The sequence below is a fragment of the Rutidosis leptorrhynchoides genome, chromosome 5 (genome assembly GCF_046630445.1).
Source record: "Rutidosis leptorrhynchoides isolate AG116_Rl617_1_P2 chromosome 5, CSIRO_AGI_Rlap_v1, whole genome shotgun sequence".
NCBI lineage: Eukaryota > Viridiplantae > Streptophyta > Magnoliopsida > Asterales > Asteraceae > Rutidosis > Rutidosis leptorrhynchoides.
The window spans coordinates 52,055,001-52,079,105 of NC_092337.1; the positions used below are offsets into that span (position 1 = coordinate 52,055,001).

Here is a 24,105-nt window from a genome sequence, read left to right on the forward strand (position 1 = left end):
GATGAAATCGAGCAATATCACACTCCTACATTAATACTCTATCATTACAATACATTACATTGGGTTTAAGGTTAGGGTGCATTGTTACATTACACCATCACATACCACCATTACATTACAACGTGGACATTCTACCATTACATAACACTGTAACTTCCTACCATTGCATTACACCTTCACTTTCTACCATTACATTACACCGTTACATTCCACTGTTATATTACACCGTCACACTATACCATTACATTACGATGTCACATTCTACCATTACATTACAGCGTTACATTACATCGTTAAATTTCACATGTAACTTCTATCATTACATTACACGATTACATTTTGACATTACCTTTCGTCGAGATTAGTATCCTTCTGGCGGTTAACTTTTGATTGGAAATCTTCGGTTGAATATTCTTGGCGCGAATATTTTTGGAGGGAAACAAATGGCGGGATTTATTGGAGCCAAAATCAAACAAATTCGATCTATTTTTACAACTGCAACCCTCACCATTTACATCTACTCAATTTTCTTAATTCATAATGTTGAACTACTGCGGATGTGGCGAACATGCAATTATCCGAACATTTTATGTTCCGTAACCAAATTTCTTATTTCTAAATGTTGGTTTAAATTAATTTATCTTTATTAAAAAGGAAAAAATGAATTGGGTCAATGCCGACGACATGTCGTCGGTAAGTTGGGCGGGAATTATTTTCCAGATAAGCGCCAAAACATAAAAAGAAAAAATTAAAAATGGTTGGCATTCCCGACGACATGTCGTCTGGAATGGTTGGCGGGAAATTTTTTTATGTTTGCCGCCAAGACATAAAAGTGAAAAAGAAATAGGTAAATTAATAGCGACGACTCTCCGACGACATGTCGTCGGGATAGGTCGGTCAACAAAAAACTACGAAAAGTCTGACAAAGAAGTGAATTTTTTGTCGTTTTGCGGTATTAATCCCGACGCCACATGTCGTCGGGAAAAGTGTCGTCGGGAATGTTCACTTTTCTTGTAGTGATATTTACAACTTACGTTCACCGGACGAGTTAATAAAACGTTATCAAATTTTTTTTTTTTTTAAAGAAACTTGAAATAGATTTTATTGTATATTTGACATTAGCGAAAACCAATATTTACAATTTTCGTCCAACGGACGGGCTCATAAAACTAGTATAGCCATAAAACATGTGATGACTATGTGTGTTTTTCTGGTTTGTGGGATAATTGCCATTTTAAGAATTCCTTTATGATTGCAATTGAAAGGACCCGTTCATATACATTATAAACGATTCACAATAGTTGATTACATTGCGAGGTATTTGACCTCTATATGATATATTTTACAAACATTGCATTCGTTTTTAAAAGACAATATTTCTTTACATCAAAAATTGACAGGCATGCATACCATTTCATAATATCCACTATCCAACTATAAATTGATTTAATAATAATCTTTGATGAACTCAATGACTCGAATGCAACGTTCTTCGAAGTATGCTATGAAAGACTCCAAGTAATATCTTTAAAATGAGCAAATGCACAGCGGAAGATTTCTTTAACACCTGAGAATAAACATGCTTTAAAGTGTCAACCAAAAGGTTGGTGAGTTCATTAGTTTATCATAATCATTTATTTCCATCATTTTAATAGACCACAAGAATTTCATTTCCAGTTCTCATAAATATACGTCCCATGCATAGAGACAAAAAATAATCATTCATATGGTGAACACCTGGTAACCGACATTAACTAGATACATATAAGAATATCCCCTATCATTCCGGGATCCTCCTTCGGACATGATATAATTTCGAAGTACTAAAGCATCCGGTACTTTGGATGGGGTTTGTTAGGCCCAATAGATCTATCTTTAGGATTCGCGTCAATTAGGGTGTCTGTTCCCTAATTCTTAGATTACCAGACTTTAATAAAAAGGGGCATATTCGATTTCGATAATTCAACCATAGAATGTAGTTTCAATTACTTGTGTCTATTTCGTCAAACATTTATAAAAGCGCATGTATTCTCAGTCCCAAAAATATAAAGGGTAAAAAGGCAAATGAAACTCACGCATATATTTATTGTAAAACAGTTAATAAAACATTTGCATGTATTCTCAGCCCCAAAAATGTAAAGAGTAAAAGGGGATCAAATGAAACTCACCATACTGTATTTCGTAGTAAAAATACATATAACGTCATTGAACAAGTGCAAGGTTGGCCTCGGATTCACGAACCTAAATTAATTATATATAATTATGTGTTGGTCAATATTTGTCTAACAAATTAGGCCAAGTCATAGTGTACCACAATCCTAATGCTCGAGACTAATATGCAAAAGTCAACAAAAGTAAATTTGACTCAAAATAATTTCTAAAATCTATACATGATTAATATATAGTTTAAATATCGTCGTTTTATATTGTTAAATATTTTTAAAAGATTTATTAGAGTAAATAATATAATTTATTTATTAATAAATAAAATTTTATATTAAATTTATATAATATAATATACTTTTATATATATTAAGTAATAAAATTTATAGGGTTCATTTAATATCATAAAGATAATATGATAGGTATTATTAAAGTAAGTTATTACACGTAGTAAAATATGTTTGTATCACATATTTATTTGATAAAATAATATCTATAATGATAGTAAGTAAAAGTTGTATTATTTTGTAATAATAATAATTATTATAAAAATATCAATATTTATAATTACTAAGATGACATTATGATAAAACGATAATTCTAATTATGATAACTTTAATATTTACGATAATTTTTAATATTATCTTTAAAATAATAATTCTATTTAAAATAATAATAATAATGATATTTTATAGTAACAATGACATTTCTATTAAAATGATATTTTTTATTAAAATGATAGTTTTAATACTAACGATATTTTTAATAATAATAGTAATGATAAAAATAATAAGAACGATAATTTTATCTAAATCAATATCTTATAATATTTTAATTTCATCATGATACTCTTACTCATTATTTCCTAATCGTTTCGTTTAATAGCTTTTAATCGTCTTTTATATCGTGTTCATAATAATGATAATAATAGTAATCAAAATAATTAGGTGTTACAAATATTTATTTTAATTACACTAATATTAATAATGATAGTTACTATAACATTTTTAACGATAATACTAATAATTATCTTAATGATAATATAGTAATAATAATAATAACAATGACAATATCCATTTTTAAATAATGATATATATATTAATAATGATAATAATAATAATAATAATAATAATAATAATAATAATAATAATAATAATAATAATAATAATAATAATAATAATAATAATAATAATTGGATAATAATAATAATAATACTAATTATAACTTTAACAATAATAACGATAGTAATAATAAAAAAAAATAACAATTTTTAATGATAAATCCATTTTATTGATAAAGATAATAATAATGATAATAATAAGATAAAACTAGAACGACGATAAAAACGACGATAATAATCATTTTTAATAAAAATATAGAAAATTTAATTGATTATAACTTCTAATCCGTTCATCGAAACCATTCGATATCTAAAGGAAAAGTCCTTAATTTTTCGCTAGCTTTCCAAGGACATGCATACCTTATACCTTATCTCAACCGCAAGTGTAACTAATTCAATATTCAACCTAACCTGTCTAAGGGCAATATCAAAAGTACAAGCATGCATAATTCTAAATACTCGAGCACTAGTCAGGGATACACTATTAGTATGTAAAAGTTAAATTATGAGTACTCACGTATCAATATTGAGATTCAATATTGCAGGAAAGGTACGTAGATGCAACGGAAATGATAAACACTATATTGACCTCACGAGCATACCCATGAACCATACTCAATCACCTCCATAGCTATAACCCATAATTTCCTTAATCCTATCCTACTCGAAAAACAATTTCGAAATCACTCGGACAGCACTCCGTCGTAATATTTTATGTATACTAATAATATCTTGAAATAATACGGAGTAAATATATATATGTAAATCGATTGAGAGAGTTTAGAGAAAAATATTTTCAAGTTTCTATGAAATAATGAAACCTATTGAATTCTATTTATAATAGATTTTTGAATTATTAAAGTGAATTATTAAAGTATGAATTATTAAAGTGAATTATTAAAGTATGAATTATTAAAGTGAATTATTAAAGTATGAATTATTAAAGTGAATTATTAAAGTATGAATTATTAAAGTGAATTATTAAAGTATTAATTATTAAAGTGAATTATTAAAGTTAAAGTAAAGTAAAAATAAAGTAAAGGTAAAGTTTAAGTATAGTAAAAGTATAAAGCTATGTACGTATAATACGCGTATAAATATATATAATATTAATTTAAATCGTTATATATATTTAATAAAATAAAATATAAATATCGTTATCTTTATCATACTAGTTAAGTAATGAGTTGTCAAAAGTGGTTCTAGATATTTATAAAAGTTATATACGTTTTAATAATAAAGTTCTTTTTAAACTGAAAACGTTTTTGTACGTTTGAAACTAAATAGATCAATCGAGTCTTTATGAGATTCAATCTTCCACTATCCTTTGTCTAGTTCTCAATGATTGATAATTTATTCTTATTTATAAATCACTTTACCATTTTTCGAATATTGTTAAAACAGAAAGATTTCTCAAATCAACGTGGGCCTTTCAACAGAGACTTGTAATCATAATTCAATATATCTGATAATTCAATCATTTGATCTTATCTTCTAATTCCATTGATAAATATTTTGAAACAGATACAATCATATAAAGTATTTAATCTAATATTTTGTTTACGTTTCAAGTTATAATATATATACACATATACATATATAATCATATTCATTTAATGGTTCGTGAATCGTTGGAACATGGTCGAGGTTGAATGAATGTATGAACGTAGTTTAAAATTCTTGCAATTTAACTTAACAAATATTGCTTATCGTGTCGGAAACATATAAAGATTAAAGTTTAAATTTGGTTGGAAATTTCCGGGTTGTCACAGTACCTACCCGTTAAAGAAATTTCGTCCCGAAATTTGAGTGGAAAGGTCGTGAATGATAATAAGTATGTTTTCATGATGCATACGGGCTGAAAATTAGAGTTTTATCATCAGCGAATAATTTGGATAAACAATCCATTTATATGAAGAGTACGAATGAAGCTAACATAGAAGAGTGAAATGAGTAAGTGTAGATTCATCTTATCATTTGATGTAGATATGATTGATTCCCAGATTTCAAGAGATTTGAAGAAAATCTTCTTAATAAGATTTGACTCTCCGGTAATCAAGGGAATTAGGATCCGCTTTAAATGCGATCGTCCATTTTAATTGTTCTGTAGGAGATTTTCTTATAAATTCACCTCCTTCGTTTCCTTACAACTCACACCTTCTGTTGATGCATTTTATGCAGTTCCTAGACATCTACCCACGTCCATTGCAGGTACAACAGTTTACAGGCCACCATGATCGTTCGTTATTATCCTATCCGTGTTTGTATGTGGTTACAGCAACTGTAGGAACGAGATGTGGATGTTTGACTATGTTAGACTTAGTCAGACGTCCGAGTGAAGCCTCACTCGTACGGCTGACAGGCTCATACGCACGGTTGATGCTGAGCTAAGTCACAATTACAACCTAAATGAGAAGACACGAGTGAGTGATCACCCGTACGGCTGATGAAGCCAACTCGTATGTGTGATGGATGAATCGTACGGGTGAGTCAACAGCAGGGGTATATAAAGTCTTATGTTCTTCATTTTTAGGTTAAGCCTCTCATTTGTTACACACACTCAGATCTGGTGAGCTCCTCCGATTCTCTCTCAACCCAAATCACCCAGGTGGTGAATAATAGCTCTAGGTGTTGATCTAATCACACTTGATTTAGTTGTGGTATGACTAAATTAATCACAAAAAGCTTAACCTATTCACTAGAGGGTTTGATTCACTTATTCCGTCATTGTGTGAGTTAAATCTGTTGATTTCTAAGTTCCTAGTCATGTTTCATCACCTTCTATTCTTTCCCCCTCAACTCATATTTTAAAGTATTCATCAATATGCTCCATCCAGTTCTGATTCTCGATATACTTATAACTTTCATATCGGTTATTTTTCTTTTTCATCTACCGCTGGAAGAATCTATTTACTTCTACTATACTCTTGAGTTTATAGTGTTTCTAGTTCTCCCGTGTCTTTATATTGCTATATGCATCGATATATGGTTTATAATTTTTGGTTTGTCGTTGGGCTTTATATCTTCCCTTATATTTCAAAGTCTCTGTTTCTATCTTCTATAATCATTGTCATCCATAGTTAATGCTCTCTTTTATTTGCTGCAATTTATACCCCAATTTCTATTTCGGAGTTTTGTCCTTTCGTTTCTTCTTCTTGCGATTAAGCACCGCTTGTAATGGTCCAGAATTCACAAATATGATTTTCGGAATGAACATTGTTAATGTTCTAGGAAGGAAATTGTGATGGCACGATCTTGACTTGTCAAATTACTAGAATACCTTGGAAAAGGCCGAATCATCAAGAAATATTTTCTTGATATTTAAGAGGTTAAATAGAATACAAGAGTCGTATAACATGGCACATGATGATGTTATGATCTGTGAATCATCACGTTCCATTTAGAAACTCAGCATGAATTACTGTAATATAATCACGTTGATCAAGTGTCATTATATTATACTAACTCATGCTTCAGTTTCCAACACTACTTCAAAAACATTCATATTTTAAACTCAAAGGTTTACAGAGTATAGGAACTAAACAGTTTCCTTTTTGATGTAATACAGATAGCGCAAAGAGATAAATGATTCCAGATAAGAATAGTTATGAAAATATCTTCAGAAATATGGAGGATATTTATAATGAAAGATACGATGATATCTTAGAATTTCTAATATCAGAGGATGATGAAGAATATTGTCTGTAAGGGTTTAGTGTCAGGAGCAAGGTATTCGTTAATGACTTCAGCAGACACTGAATCATTTGGATTCTTTGAAGGCAGGTTCAGTCTTTGTGATTTGTCCACAGCCTCCTTCATACTTTGCTCAATCCGTTTTTCAGTTCCAAAACTTCTCTATTTCTGAGCTTTGTTAATACACTAATCTTTATCATCAAAATTTTTACTGCTAAGGTCGTTTACAGTTTTTTTGTTGCTTCATCAGCATTTCGAGAACTAGTTCGCGGTTCAGAGTGTTTTTCAGAAACTTCACATTCGAAGTATGTAAGCCTTGGAAATAGACGTTATGTATAACTGTTGGCGTCAACATGCTGTGAGATTTTAAAATACTGATTGCTAACTCCCAATAATTCGTATGACAATTCTCGTTACAAGAGGCAGATGAGTAAATGATGAGGTTTCGATAAATATAAAGATTCTTCAGAATGCCCAAGATCAGTGAAGTTGTTGGTAAGCTTATTGCTAATGTGGTGGAATATGAAAGGTTCTCCGGTAACAAAAGGGTAATCACATATATCAAAATTATGATAAGGCTACTCCGAATGAAAAAATTGAAGTTGTCTTGCTGGAGCTGTGATATAATTTGCTACTTTGCAAAGGAATTGCTAGGTTATTTTTGCTAATAAATGCCAAAAGATCTGACACAGATATGTGTTGAATTATGACTTTGGTTTCGAGAGCTTTTTAAGTACATAACTGTGGGTAATATGTGGTTGGATCATCATCTCGATTGCTCATTATTTGAAGTGTCTTCAGCGATTTTCGAAGGGTTTGAACATAGATTGTAATCGTTTGTATACATTTGATGTTCTAACACACTTTTGAAGTCAAAGTATAGCTTTGAAAGATGTAGGAATCTAAAAGTAATGGTACCGGTTATATCTCGAATTGAATTCTGAGATTTTAAAATCAGAATACGTAATTGGGTTTGAATGAGTATGGTTGTTTTGATTTCTATGAAAGAATGTATATTATTGTGAAAGTAGGAAGTATAATTGATAATTTGCTTAATCTGATTCGAAGAATGTAACATATTAATTGTGAATTTATATATATCTCTCGGGTATTACCTACCCGTTAAAAAATTTTCACAATTAATATTTTGTACATAAGAATTTTATTACAGTCTTTATGAAAATATATATGTATATATTCTCCTCAGATGTAACATAGATTTTAATGAGTTAATACTAAATTAAACTCATTCGATTTACGGTTGGAACTAGAATTGAATAATTCCATGAAGGTTTAGAGGTTACATAAGTATTTCTTCAATAATATTGAAATTATGAATCAATACTTCGTTATTTGTTGAGATGTGATGTTGGTTTTCGTTAAATTCTTGTGAACTTCGCAAAGTACGAATGATGTTATCTGAAAAGTTTCGGTTACATCAATGATGAAGTGTAAAATCAAATATATACTTGATTTATTAGGAATTGGAATTTGTTGAATTGAGACAGAGATTGTAGTTAACGATGGTTAAGTCGCGGGTGAGGGACGTACATTATTGCATATTTGTAATATGAATTAACTGAGTAGTTAAGATTCACACACAATAGCTTAGCACGGAAAGATTTATTTTTTTATTTCAAAAAATATATATATATATATATATATATAATATATATATAATTTCTTCAGAGGGAATGAGTTAATTCTTCATAACCTGTTGATACAATATACACGTTATTGATTCGTAATGATGTCCACAGTGATTCTTGAACTGACGGAGTTTGTGATGTTATAGGTGTTGTTGATTCTGATGTTGACTGTACTGACGATGCTGGTGACGTTGACGGTACTGTTGATGCTGTTGGTAAAACAAGTTTAAATTGTTAATCACACACCATTTTTGTCAGGGTTTCTACTCTTCCTTCTATCATTTTGGTTCGCTTAACTGATTTATGGTTAGGGCTAGATTAGATAATCTCTAAGACTTTAGAGATTATATAATCGCCGCGGAATGTTTCTCCAATGAAGTTATGAATTAATACTTCGTCAGTTATTGTTGTTGGTACTCCTTGGTATCTATGGTGCGTATGACGTTGATGCTCGTGGGACAGATTGTGAAGTTGAGGTTTACAACGCGGTTGTGGTTGGAGGTGGTAATGGTACTGTTGGCGTTGATGATGGTGGTACTGGTTATGCTGCTGGTGCTGCTGCTGGTGTTTGTAATCTCTGCACCATATTCTCCAAAGCCACTACCCGAGCGCGAAGTTCGTTGACTTCTTCTATTATTCCAGGATGATTGTCGGTCGGAACGAACGGATAAATAAAATCTAGAATTTGATGTAGTATATAATCGTGACGAGATACCCTGGAAATGAGAGAGAAAATAGTGTCTCAAACAGGTTCGCCGGTAAGTGCTTCAGGTTCTTCGCCAAGAGGGCAATGTGGTGGATGGAAAGGATCGCCTTCTTCTTGTTTCCAATGATTGAGGAGGCTACGAACCCATCCCCAATTCATCCAGAATAGGTGATGACTGATTGGTTGATCCATTCCGGTCACACTGCTTTCGGAGCTTGAGTGAGATTCCATTTCGGAATCCGAGTGACTTGAACTGATGACAAATTCCATTTCGTACGATTGGATAAAGGATTTTCGATATAAAAATAATTTTTCGGCTATCGGGTGGTATTCTATTTACATAGGATATCTATATATAGAGATCAAAAGATTTCATAGATTACGGAGGAATTTGCGGGGTATGTCAGGTAAAGTTTAAAGTAACAGATACGATAAGATATGATTTAGCAGATACGCTAAGATATGAAGTTTGTCTATACACTACTCATGCAATTAATGTAGCAAGACGTGTCTAGACTAATAATGATAAGCAGGTAATTTCCTATGGATGATAAGCAGATGATTTCCGACTAGAAATGATAAGCAAAACTTTTGACATGCAGACACGGTCGAAGTCCAGACTCACTAATGCATCCTAACGACTTATCAGTTAGACACACTAATGCAGACCTGGTTCGCTAAGACCACCGCTCTGATACCAACTGAAAGGACCCGTTCATATACATTATAAACGATTCACAATAGTTGATTACATTGCGAGGTATTTGACCTCTATATGATATATTTTACAAACATTGCATTCGTTTTTAAAAGACAATATTTCTTTACATCAAAAATTGACAGGCATGCATACCATTTCATAATATCCACTATCCAACTATAAATTGATTTAATAATAATCTTTGATGAACTCAATGACTCGAATGCAACGTTCTTCGAAGTATGCTATGAAAGACTCCAAGTAATATCTTTAAAATGAGCAAATGCACAGCGGAAGATTTCTTTAACACCTGAGAATAAACATGCTTTAAAGTGTCAACCAAAAGGTTGGTGAGTTCATTAGTTTATCATAATCATTTATTTCCATCATTTTAATAGACCACAAGAATTTCATTTCCAGTTCTCATAAATATACGTCCCATGCATAGAGACAAAAAATAATCATTCATATGGTGAACACCTGGTAACCGACATTAACTAGATACATATAAGAATATCCCCTATCATTCCGGGATCCTCCTTCGGACATGATATAATTTCGAAGTACTAAAGCATCCGGTACTTTGGATGGGGTTTGTTAGGCCCAATAGATCTATCTTTAGGATTCGCGTCAATTAGGGTGTCTGTTCCCTAATTCTTAGATTACCAGACTTTAATAAAAAGGGGCATATTCGATTTCGATAATTCAATCATAGAATGTAGTTTCAATTACTTGTGTCTATTTCGTCAAACATTTATAAAAGCGCATGTATTCTCAGTCCCAAAAATATAAAGGGTAAAAAGGCAAATGAAACTCACGCATATATTTATTGTAAAACAGTTAATAAAACATTTGCATGTATTCTCAGCCCCAAAAATGTAAAGAGTAAAAGGGGATCAAATGAAACTCACCATACTGTATTTCGTAGTAAAAATACATATAACGTCATTGAACAAGTGCAAGGTTGGCCTCGGATTCACGAACCTAAATTAATTATATATAATTATGTGTTGGTCAATATTTGTCTAACAAATTAGGCCAAGTCATAGTGTACCACAATCCTAATGCTCGAGACTAATATGCAAAAGTCAACAAAAGTAAATTTGACTCAAAATAATTTCTAAAATCTATACATGATTAATATATAGTTTAAATATCGTCGTTTTATATTGTTAAATATTTTTAAAAGATTTATTAGAGTAAATAATATAATTTATTTATTAATAAATAAAATTTTATATTAAATTTATATAATATAATATACTTTTATATATATTAAGTAATAAAATTTATAGGGTTCATTTAATATCATAAAGATAATATGATAGGTATTATTAAAGTAAGTTATTACACGTAGTAAAATATGTTTGTATCACATATTTATTTGATAAAATAATATCTATAATGATAGTAAGTAAAAGTTGTATTATTTTGTAATAATAATAATTATTATAAAAATATCAATATTTATAATTACTAAGATGACATTATGATAAAACGATAATTCTAATTATGATAACTTTAATATTTACGATAATTTTTAATATTATCTTTAAAATAATAATTCTATTTAAAATAATAATAATAATGATATTTTATAGTAACAATGACATTTCTATTAAAATGATATTTTTTATTAAAATGATAGTTTTAATACTAACGATATTTTTAATAATAATAGTAATGATAAAAATAATAAGAACGATAATTTTATCTAAATCAATATCTTATAATATTTTAATTTCATCATGATACTCTTACTCATTATTTCCTAATCGTTTCGTTTAATAGCTTTTAATCGTCTTTTATATCGTGTTCATAATAATGATAATAATAGTAATCAAAATAATTAGGTGTTACAAATATTTATTTTAATTACACTAATATTAATAATGATAGTTACTATAACATTTTTAACGATAATACTAATAATTATCTTAATGATAATATAGTAATAATAATAATAACAATGACAATATCCATTTTTAAATAATGATATATATATTAATAATGATAATAATAATAATAATAATAATAATAATAATAATAATAATAATAATAATAATAATAATAATAATAATAATAATAATTGGATAATAATAATAATAATACTAATTATAACTTTAACAATAATAACGATAGTAATAATAAAAAAAAATAACAATTTTTAATGATAAATCCATTTTATTGATAAAGATAATAATAATGATAATAATAAGATAAAACTAGAACGACGATAAAAACGACGATAATAATCATTTTTAATAAAAATATAGAAAATTCAATTGATTATAACTTCTAATCCGTTCATCGAAACCATTCGATATCTAAAGGAAAAGTCCTTAATTTTTCGCTAGCTTTCCAAGGACATGCATATCTTATACCTTATCTCAACCGCAAGTGTAACTAATTCAATATTCAACCTAACCTGTCTAAGGGCAATATCAAAAGTACAAGCATGCATAATTCTAAATACTCGAGCACTAGTCAGGGATACACTATTAGTATGTAAAAGTTAAATTATGAGTACTCACGTATCAATATTGAGATTCAATATTGCAGGAAAGGTACGTAGATGCAACGGAAATGATAAACACTATATTGACCTCACGAGCATACCCATGAACCATACTCAATCACCTCCATAGCTATAACCCATAATTTCCTTAATCCTATCCTACTCGAAAAACAATTTCGAAATCACTCGGACAGCACTCCGTCGTAATATTTTATGTATACTAATAATATCTTGAAATAATACGGAGTAAATATATATATGTAAATCGATTGAGAGAGTTTAGAGAAAAATATTTTCAAGTTTCTATGAAATAATGAAACCTATTGAATTCTATTTATAATAGATTTTTGAATTATTAAAGTGAATTATTAAAGTATGAATTATTAAAGTGAATTATTAAAGTATGAATTATTAAAGTGAATTATTAAAGTATGAATTATTAAAGTGAATTATTAAAGTATGAATTATTAAAGTGAATTATTAAAGTATTAATTATTAAAGTGAATTATTAAAGTTAAAGTAAAGTAAAAATAAAGTAAAGGTAAAGTTTAAGTATAGTAAAAGTATAAAGCTATGTACGTATAATACGCGTATAAATATATATAATATTAATTTAAATCGTTATATATATTTAATAAAATAAAATATAAATATCGTTATCTTTATCATACTAGTTAAGTAATGAGTTGTCAAAAGTGGTTCTAGATATTTATAAAAGTTATATACGTTTTAATAATAAAGTTCTTTTTAAACTGAAAACGTTTTTGTACGTTTGAAACTAAATAGATCAATCGAGTCTTTATGAGATTCAATCTTCCACTATCCTTTGTCTAGTTCTCAATGATTGATAATTTATTCTTATTTATAAATCACTTTACCATTTTTCGAATATTGTTAAAACAGAAAGATTTCTCAAATCAACGTGGGCCTTTCAACAGAGACTTGTAATCATAATTCAATATATCTGATAATTCAATCATTTGATCTTATCTTCTAATTCCATTGATAAATATTTTGAAACAGATACAATCATATAAAGTATTTAATCTAATATTTTGTTTACGTTTCAAGTTATAATATATATACACATATACATATATAATCATATTCATTTAATGGTTCGTGAATCGTTGGAACATGGTCGAGGTTGAATGAATATATGAACGTAGTTTAAAATTCTTGCAATTTAACTTAACAAATATTGCTTATCGTGTCGGAAACATATAAAGATTAAAGTTTAAATTTGGTTGGAAATTTCCGGGTTGTCACAGCAATACCATCTAATTTTGTGCTCTTACATATTTGGGTAAATTGTATGGGACTGTACTATTGAATGAGACACATCACAATTAAATGACATTGATCACATAAGTATATCCATCTGCTAGATTTTTTTTTTTGGTTTTCTTTCTTTGACATGCTAGTTTCTGACTAGTTTTTTTTTATGCAATACATTTCTTGCCTTAAAAAAAAAAAAAAAACATATTTATATCTATACCCTCAATGACCATCGCATGATCTAGTCGTTTGACATGAGTCATGTCATAGTTGTTTAACGTAGATTTAAAAATCAAACTTTGTTAGCATCAAATTTAAGGTAAGTAGAAAAAGGGTTAATGCTTGATTTCGAGCCTCGTCCGTTTTTCTTCTGTATCCTTGTTTTTTTTTCGAGAAAAATATTGTAATAAAGTTTTCGTTTTTTGAAGGAAAAGAAAAACAAAGGGTTAATAATGAATATTATAGTCCGTAATACAAATATAAATACTAATACTAATACTAATATAAATCGAAGATACGGCAAGAAATTAGATTCCTATATAGCTTTGAGTATTGATGACTAACCATTATTTCTATTACCATTATTTTTTGGCGATGTGACATTTGGTAGTCCCATCCTCCGAGTTATAAATACGCGAGGACAATAATGTTATTTGGTTTATTCGTTTGTAGCGTTTTATTTTATGTGTGATGTTTAATTTATATATATAGATAGATTTTCGGTTTCTTTATTTTTTTAGTTTCACAGTATGTAGTTGAATTTTTTAAGTATAACCTAGTTTTGTCTCTAGTTAGTGTTGATTTGCTTATTTCGATTTGTTTGTTTGTTTGTTAAGTCTTGTGTTGTATTAAAAACAATAAAAGATAAAATAAGAAAGGTGGTGATCCATTAATTATCATTGCAGTAATTGATCTCTATTCCGAAAAAAGGAGAGAGGGGGGGGGGGGGGGGGGGGGGGGGGGGGGGGGGGAACATTGTTGTAATAAAGCTATTTTTATATAATATGTAACTTAATAGTTTTAAAGTATAAGTATTGTAATGGACATTAATCTAGAGATCGAAATATATGTTCATGTAGGTAGGTAGGTTATTAAAAAAAAAAAAAAAAAAAAAAAGAAACTCATTCATCGGTAATTAGATAAAATAAGCTTTGCTTTAATTAGTTCACAATTTTTATTTTATTTTATTTCATTCATATTAGATGTCTCACTAAAAATTATTTATGTTATAGAACTTATTCACTGCGGGAACGGACACATCATCTAGTACTGTCGAATGGGCGATTGCTGAACTTATTCGTCATCCGCAATTAATGAAACAAGCACGTGAAGAAATCGACACGATTGTGGGTAAAGACCGACTAGTAACCGAATTGGACCTAAATCGACTAACGTTTCTCCAAGCTATAGTGAAAGAGACGTTTAGACTCCACCCATCGACACCACTATCTATACCAAGGATCGCAGCCGAAAGTTGTGAGGTTGATGGGTACTACATTCCTAAAGGTTCCACATTACTTGTAAATGTGTGGGCCATTGCCCGTGACCCAAAAATGTGGACGGACCCACTTAAGTTCAACCCCACTCGTTTTTTAGCCGAGGGAGAAAAGGCTAATGCGGATGTGAAGGGAAATGACTTTGAGGTGATACCGTTTGGGGCAGGGCGAAGAATTTGTGTGGGTATGAGCCTAGGGTTGAGAATGGTTCAGTTACTCGTTGGAACGTTAATTCAAACCTTTGATTGGGAATTGGCTAATGGGTTAGAACCCGAGAAGCTTAACATGGAAGAGGCATATGGGCTAACTCTTCAAAGGGTTGCACCCTTAATGGTGCACCCTAAGCCGAGGTTAGCACCACACGTGTACAAAAGTTTTTAAGGACAGTACAAATTACATTTTACGTGTTTGTAAACCAAAGTTGAAATCTTCGAGTGTGTGTTTCTAATGATTATTAAATAAATTTAATATTGCATTGCATATGGAGTGTTGGTAATACTAGCTTGCTTTTGTACTTGAGATCTTTCTTTATAAGCAAAAAAATAATATCTTTCAAGTCTGTTAAAATTAAAATATATATAGTCAGTAATACACGTTATTCTATATAAAATGTACCCCAAATAAGTACAAGAGAACCGAAAGAACTTCCGAGCTCAACTAAACAAACGACCTAACATGAACTTGCAACACTACAACGAATGAGCTAAACAAACAATCAACATAAAGGAATGAACACCACAAGTACACAAGCTACAAGTGAGCAATAAAAGAGAGCGTCCAATCAAACCACCAATCAATCAAACCACCGAAGAAAATTAAGAATCATCTTTGAAATCAAATTTCGAAAAAAAATAATACTAACATTCATGTCAAATGTACCCCATTTATGAATATGAACATTTCCTTTAATAATTGTTATGTAGTTAATGGAGTCATGTAAGTAATTTAAGTTTGTATTCAAATTAACCACAAATTGATGTATATCAGTTGGAAAATGTCATACCACATATAATTTAATTTCTTATTTATTATTTAAAGTTAAAGTTTGGTATATTTTCCAATGTCTCATATCATTTACATAACGTCAATATATACAACATAAATGGACTTAACCCTACGGGCTTTATACAATTGAGATGGGCTAATAGACTAAGTAAAATACATACATAAACATATAAATACATACATACTAATACACCCCCGCAGTTGGAACGAGAGTTGAAGAACGGACGTTCAAGCTCTATTTAAACTCAGTGAATAATCATGTAGGGAGTCCTTTAGTAAAAATATCAGCATATTGAGATGTAGTAGGAACATGAAGAACACGAACATCGCCTGTAGCAAATGTAAGTATTAAAAATAAATATTTATACTTTATAATTAATTAATTCAAGATTATAAATTTAAATATAGTGAGCCTAAGCATAACTTAAAAGCTACGTTTAGCATAGTGCATATTAGTTTTGTTAGAAACATGACATACAAATTATTTGAAGACATTTATTTAACAAAGATGTATTGGATCTAAATAAAATCTTTAAAATTACAAGCAACTACAATAGCGATTATTGTAATAATAGAGGAAAAGAACATTAAAATAAAGTAATAATGTGAAAGATAATTGAAAGAAAAAGAAGAAATTTGAGACATGACTTTGCTAATGTAGAAAGTTGCTTAGAACATCACCTTCATCGTTAAGTCTTTGAAGTTTAGACCAAATCTACCGTGTTTCGGCATTAGATTAATTAGGCTTCCCAATGACAATTAGATTAATTAGGCTTCAAGCACTTTTATTTTTCCTTTCATAATAGTCACGCTTGGTGATTCTGAAACATTTGATCAATTTTACAGACTTGAAATAATATTCATAAATTCATAAAGCAAGTGAAATCATAGTCATTTTTCACGCTTCCCCAATCTGCAGTTGCTTTGTAATGACTCTCCACTTTTGGTAGACATTGTAAATTTTGTCCACTTCGAGTCAAGAAATCTTTATTATGCATCAACGGTGTGTTTTGGTTACATTAGTCATTCTTAACAAAACATCGATATGAAACGCTGATTTGAAATTTCATTGATTAGAATCCTTGAAAACGATAGTTCAAGTTTTTGCCAACCATAGTTCGTCCTCCGGTTTCAATTTTTTCGTTTGAGAACACTTTTATTTTGTTTATATTGTGAGTGTCACACGCTACTTATGTTTTCATTTCTTTGATTTACTTCCTCAAGCTGGGGTTGGTGTCAGGTTCTTATGTGTTTGGGGCTTTTCGCCACATTAGAACATCGTTTATTCCTCGACTTTATGTTAGAGGTTGTTGTGGTTGACATTATTGTGATGTTTGGTAGTATTTCATGTAAGGGACTTCGAATTTAAGATATTTTGGTATATATATGTTAAATTCAGTCATTTGTACGTTTAATTAGTTTAATGTTGACGGGTTTGAAAGTCATGACATGTTTGAGAAAGAGTTCCTTCTTTGAAAGTGAGTGTGCTTCGGGTTGTCTGAATTGTTGTTGGGATTGTTCGATATTTTGTAATTATATTATATAATGAACTAGTTGTGGAGCCCTCGCTTCGCGCTGGGGGTTCCGTTTTGAATGCGAGTTAAAAAAAAGTCTTGATCTATTTTGTAAAAAAGAATTTTTTTCGACATCTAACATTGAAGGGTTGTTCCTTTTGTGAAAGTTGCTTCTTTTAGCGTTCTTTTTTTTTAAAAGTTAGTTGATCTATTTTGTAAAAAAGAATGTTTTTCGACATCTTTTGGTAGCATTGAAGGGTTGTTCCTTTTATGAAAGTTGCCTCTTTTATCGTTGAGTAAGGAAAAAAAAAGGTAGTGGATTTTTTGTAAAAAAGAATTTTTTTCGACATCTTGGTAACATTGAAGGGTTGGTTCTTTTACGAAAGTTGCTTCTTTTATCGTTGGAGATAAAAAAAAAAGTGAAATGACGAAAATAACTCTGGTTACTATTGATGAACAGTGCTACAAGGTTTTTTCTTTTAGATAGTATAATAATAGTAATGAAGGGGTTGATTCTTTTACGAAAGGTGCTTCTTTTATCGTTTGAGACAAAAAAAAGTGAAATGACGAAAATAACCCTGATTATTATTGATGAATAGTGCTACAAGGTTTTTTCTTTTAGATAGTATAGTAAAGTAATAGTAATAGTAATATATAAAAGAGATTTTGATTTTATGAATAGTTTGTAAATACTCTTGTATTTTTTTATATTTATACGAGGAGAAAATATGATTAAAATTACCGTCCAAAATGCGACCGATGTTATCAAATTCAACACAAAATGTCCAAAATGTGCACGACACCGAGTCGACCCACTCGAGTCGACCCACTGGTGGTGCTCTAATCCAGTTTCTTGCATTTTGGTTTTACAACTCCAATAACCAAATCCGGATCCAAAAACTAGGGTTTCTCATGTCATCATTGCTTACATCAAATTCACATAAAATCACATACCATCATCTTCTCAATTTCATCAACATGTCTTCAATTAATGAATTCCGCTTCCTTTAATCACTAAAAAATCATGAAAAACATTCTAGATCAAACCCTAGCTCCGCTAAATTCAGATCACAATCAAATAAACTGCCATGGAATATTGTATACAGCTACTCTATCTATACCGGCTGCATTGTTTGTAGTTTACTTAGGTTTTCATCTTAAAAAAAATATAAAAAAACTCACAAATCGTCGATCACATGTTATGATTGCGTATTATGTTCTGCTTTGGTTCTCTGCTATATTCAATCTCGTTTGGTGTTCTCTTCAGGTGATTTTCAATTTATAGTTGATTACTGTATTATTATTTTAATTTCAGATTTCAGATACACTTTATTCTTGAAGTTTAATGTATAGTTTGATTTAGATAAATAATATTATCGCTGTAATATTAATTAATTAACATATTTATAAGATAATGCAGTTATATTTTGGTCTACCCTAAGTATTGTTTGTACCTACACTATAGCAGTCAAGAGCTGGCACTTCATTATTGGTATGTAACATTAATGGTTTTCATTATACGTGATCACTAGTTAATACAAGTTAGGTATTCAGTTAAATGTTAGGTTTGAGTGTCTAGGAAAGGTATGACTATATTTTAGTGTTGCTTTTTTTTTTTCATCCAAATCTTCAATTCTGCTCTTAGTGTGGCCACCTGATTAAGTCACTTTTATCGATTTTGTTATTTGATTTTAAGTTTCGAGCTGTTACAACAACTGTATGGATGATTGCATACGAGTTTCCATGTACTATGCTGAACTTTGTTTCAAGCTTATACTTTAGGATGCTACCAAGTATTACGAGAAGCGTCTATATTTGGTCTGCATGACGTAAATGCTTTGTTTTAGTTGGTGTTGAGTCCGACTGTCGGAGGTTGCAGAACTCGCTACTCGGGAAGTACTCAATGGGGATTAATCAGATTGGACTTCTACACATTTAAATAATATATGTTAAACTTTTAGCTGTAAATATAGAAAAACCATAAACATTAACTTCAACATAATTTTCTAGAAACATAAACATAATCAATCCCTTTGTTCGAAAACTCTAAATTCTTGTTTAAGTTCTTATTAATATGTTGACCAATTTTGACTTTGACCAATTCTTGACGGACTAAATCCGACTCTTACCAACAAATCCGATTTTGACCCATTAACCAATGTTCACTCTTAATTAAATGGATTTTGAAAATTCGGATCGCCTTGTTCTTAAAAGGGAGTAATCGGGGGTTAATTGGGAGTAATCAGGAACTTTTACTACAGTGGTTGAGTCCCGAGTTTGTGTTTAAACAGGTGTGGCAGTGCACTGCTGGGAAGGAGGTATCTTGGAATTTATTGTCATTGCTAACTGAATCTGGAACACTATGTCTAGAGATCAGTTTGGTGGCCTTCTTACTTCAAGAAAACTACGCTAGTGGGTTGGAAACATTAGGTCATACATTCATGATTTCAGGGCTAATTGTTGGAGCAGATATACTTCTCAAGGTAACACCTTACTTGTTTTAGGGATTATAGTTTATAAATAAAATTTGTGCATGTATTCTTGTGTTATGTGCCACGCATCTAATGCTATAATCAAGTTATTAGCCTTATTATTACTCTAACCACGCGACAAAGCTGACATGTTATGTTGGTGTGGTTACTGCGCTAACGACTGTAACCTTGATAACTATACCTCGTCATCTATAATATAATTTGGCGTAGTTGATTGGTTAATACAGTAATGAATAGGGTTCACCAGTGATTATGCTAATACCATCCTGAGGAATACAGTTGATTGTGTTTTAGTTCATTTTTAGTGAGAGATTTTCAGGCTCAGATAACCTGTTTTCAATATAGAGTCATCATTAATAATTTGTGTAGCCATATATATATATATATATATATATATATATATATATATATATATATATATATATATATATATATATAGGGGCAGGATCAATGGGGAAGTAACCAAACGGGGGGAAGCAAAATTTTTTTTTTTTTTCGTTTTTTTTGAATTTTTTTTTTCCCGGCATCAAGATCACATGAAAATAAGAACATTTAGAAGAGACACTTCGTGATGAATGTTATTATTTAGGCGGGAAAACGATCGACAAAAATAACATTCAAGATAATATTGTTCGTGAAGAATATGAACGTTTTTTTTTCATGTTTTGTGAAGTAAAATTTAGCCCGATTTAGAGTTTAGGGTTTAGGGTTTAGGGTTTGGTGTTTTGGGTTTATTCCATAAACCCAAAACACCAAACCCTAAACCCTAAACCCTAAACTCTAAACCGTTCGTGTTAAAAACTCAAATCTAAATCCTAAATCTAAACCCTAAATCTAAACCCTAAACCCTAAATTTCTAAACCCTAATATCTAAACCCTATAAACCCTAATATCTAAACCCTAATATCTAAACCCCAATAGCTAAAACCTCAAAATACGCTCGAAAAACACGATAATTGTTATATATTACTTCTTCGAGCGTTTTCCCGCCAAAATAAAAACATTTATCACAAAGTGTCTCTACTAAATGTTTATATTTTCATCTCATCTACAATGTTCGTGAACAAAGTTTTTTCAAAAAACGAAAAAAAAAAAAAAAGTTTTTGCTTCCCCCCGAATGGTTACTTCCCTCTTGATCCTACCAATATATATATATATATATATATATATATATATATATATATATATATATATATATATATATATATATTGCATTTGTTTAGTTCGGTTGACTTCATATACCGTTACATTGTAATTACATTATCTATGAAGTTGTTGATGTTCCCCTTTATTTGCTTTCTGCTACCAGGCCATAATCGTGTTTGGATTTCATGTGCCGCTTTTCATGGATGCCGAAACAACCCATAGTGGGAAGTGGGCCATGTGGATACTCGATGAACTATTACTGACATGCACTTATGGATATATTTTGTTTGTTCATAACACAAAGTGGAGAGACAAGCTACCTCGTGAGTCGATGCACTTTTAATCATTGACCAAACTCTATTGCCATATTATTCTACAATCGTCTGTCTTCTAACTATACTACTATCTTTCGTTATTCAGCGAGACTGGCATTCTACAATTACGCTGTTATCATGTCTGTGATCCATGCAGTGGCGTTATTTGCTTGTGCCCTGGCTGCATCTGGCATCGGCTTTGGACTTTGGTACCAATAAACATCACTTTCGTAAAGCAACTTAGAAAGAATTAATGTTCATTACCTTTTAGTATATTTGGAAAGGGTGGGTTTGGTAATGGGTCAACGTGAGTTGTTTTTTGGTTGCGGTTGGTTCTGGTTGATCAAAAATAGTTCCTGTCCAAATTTATTTACTTGTTGAACTCACAATTAGAGATAACAATTTACCCGAAATAAACCATACATATGTAAATGGGTTTAAATAACCACCTCTACCTTTTAGTCACACGCACGCACACAACACACACACACACATACGTCTGATAATCGTATATATTTTATATTACAGGTTGTATAGTCTCGTAGGCATTTGCTACCACACCATGTACCTTCCCTTTTTGTACATCACGTTCCTGGCAGATTTTTTCCAGGTGATCCATTTTTTTATTTCTGTATTTTTTTTAAAGGGTTCATATTTTTTAAGCCCAAGTTTGTCCGTTTATCGACACATTGTCTCAAGTTTGCTCTTTTTTTTTCAGGAGGAAGATTTGCTTTTAGACAACGCTTACTACTCTGAGATGAGAGACGCTGGGTTTTTCGATTCAGACTGGGAATAACGACTGGCGATATCAAAAATTCTGTAAATAAGATAGATATGTAACAGCTCAACAGATTTAGTAAGACTCATGAAGCAATTGCAGTTATGTAACTTCTTGTTTTTCCTTTTAATTTACGAAATTATAGATAGCTTGTAGCAGTTGCAGTTTCAGTCATCATCATTTAGACATCAATTCTATTTCTTATGACACGACTGTATATGTAGTTCTTAGTGCATTTTAATAAATACTCCGTATTACTATCACTAATACAGTAGTTAAGATTCCTTTGTTGGCGTGTTAGACATAGTTTGTTTCCACAAGTGTGTCTCCGCCATGTTGTGGGACCGTTTGTTTTAGGTTACGTGTTTTTGTCGTTTGTTTAACTAGGTTTGGATTCCCTTTTTTTTGCTTGTGCCGGTTGATATTCAGGTTCGTATGATATTACCGTTTTTTTCGCCAAAAAAATGTCCAATATCTAAAGGACTAGATGCTGTTATTAATTTTTTTACCGGGTGTCGGTTCATTTGATCAAGTGGTTGATGTCGGTTCATTTGATGTTCATGTGGATGATTTGTTTGCCCCAATCCTGGTCCCGGGTAAATTGATTAACATTAAGGATTCTATCAACTTTTTGACGAATTGGGAGATTTCTATCTAGGGTCTTAGGAATTGTGATGAACCTTCTTCGAAAGATAAATCTTGAGTGTTTGTGCTGGTTTTTAAGTGGTTCTAGCTGTGTAATCGCTGGGATTAAAAAAGAGAGAACAACTACAACAAAGTACTCCGTAGTAAGTTCATTGATTTTGCAGTTCGAGTGTTATCTGCTAAATCTGAGTTTGGATGAAATAAGGTAATAAGAATGATATTGAGTTGGTTGATTCGCAAATATTATAGTTTCTACGTACAAGGGGTGCTGTGAATTGGGTAAGATGCAGTGTCATAAGGCTCTATTCAAATTGGGGTTGTCATGGTTAAAGTGGGTATAATAATCCACGTGCTTATCAGCTGTAAAGCTTACATTGTTCGGTTCGAGTTAACTCTTCGATCTTCTCTTCATATCGTGTTGATCTTTTTTGAAAAACTCAAGGTCATTTGATGGCTTGGCGGTATTCTGATTTCATGGTGAGGTTTTTCGTAGCATTTTTTTGTTAGTAGGTGGCTTGTACCGATTCTTTTTCTTTTTATTGCAAAAAAGTGATAACTTTATAACGAATTCTTTTCTCGGAAGAAGAAAAGGATAACCAAATATACAAGCACCAATGACCCCCCGGTTCAAGAACAATCAAAACGAAACCAAACAAAACAAACTAAAAAACCAACAAGCCGAGCCAAGACGCATACAACGAAACAATACACAAACGGATAAACAACAAATCTATCCCACTAAACGAACAAATCTAACACAAACCAGATCCAGATTACTCTACCACGGATTTACCTTTGACAACCTAAGAATTGAAGGAGTGCGTCAACACTTCCCCGACCCACCACCAATAAGCATGCCCGAAGGAGGGATCAAACCCCGCCTTGCCA

The 24,105-nt window shown here is 30.8% G+C and overlaps 2 protein-coding genes across 2 annotated transcripts in view; both read left to right on the forward strand.

The window, feature by feature from the left end:
- Positions 1-15,757, forward strand: part of LOC139850679 (flavonoid 3'-monooxygenase-like) — a 23,752-nt gene extending 7,995 nt beyond the window's left edge. The window contains exon 3 of the mRNA XM_071840237.1: positions 15,060-15,757. Coding sequence (XP_071696338.1) covers positions 15,060-15,704 — 645 coding nt within the window. The 3' untranslated portion in view covers positions 15,705-15,757. The remainder of the gene's footprint in view (positions 1-15,059) is intronic.
- Positions 15,758-18,634: 2,877 nt separating this feature from the next.
- On the forward strand, positions 18,635-22,820 carry LOC139847753 (protein CANDIDATE G-PROTEIN COUPLED RECEPTOR 2-like). The gene is made up of 6 exons (XM_071837472.1): positions 18,635-19,109; positions 20,134-20,325; positions 21,644-21,803; positions 21,901-22,003; positions 22,323-22,404; positions 22,513-22,820. Exons 1-6 carry the CDS (start codon positions 18,867-18,869, stop codon positions 22,588-22,590), a joined length of 858 nt encoding a protein of 285 aa, XP_071693573.1. The 5' UTR covers positions 18,635-18,866; the 3' UTR covers positions 22,591-22,820.
- The last annotated feature ends 1,285 nt before the right edge of the window (positions 22,821-24,105 follow it).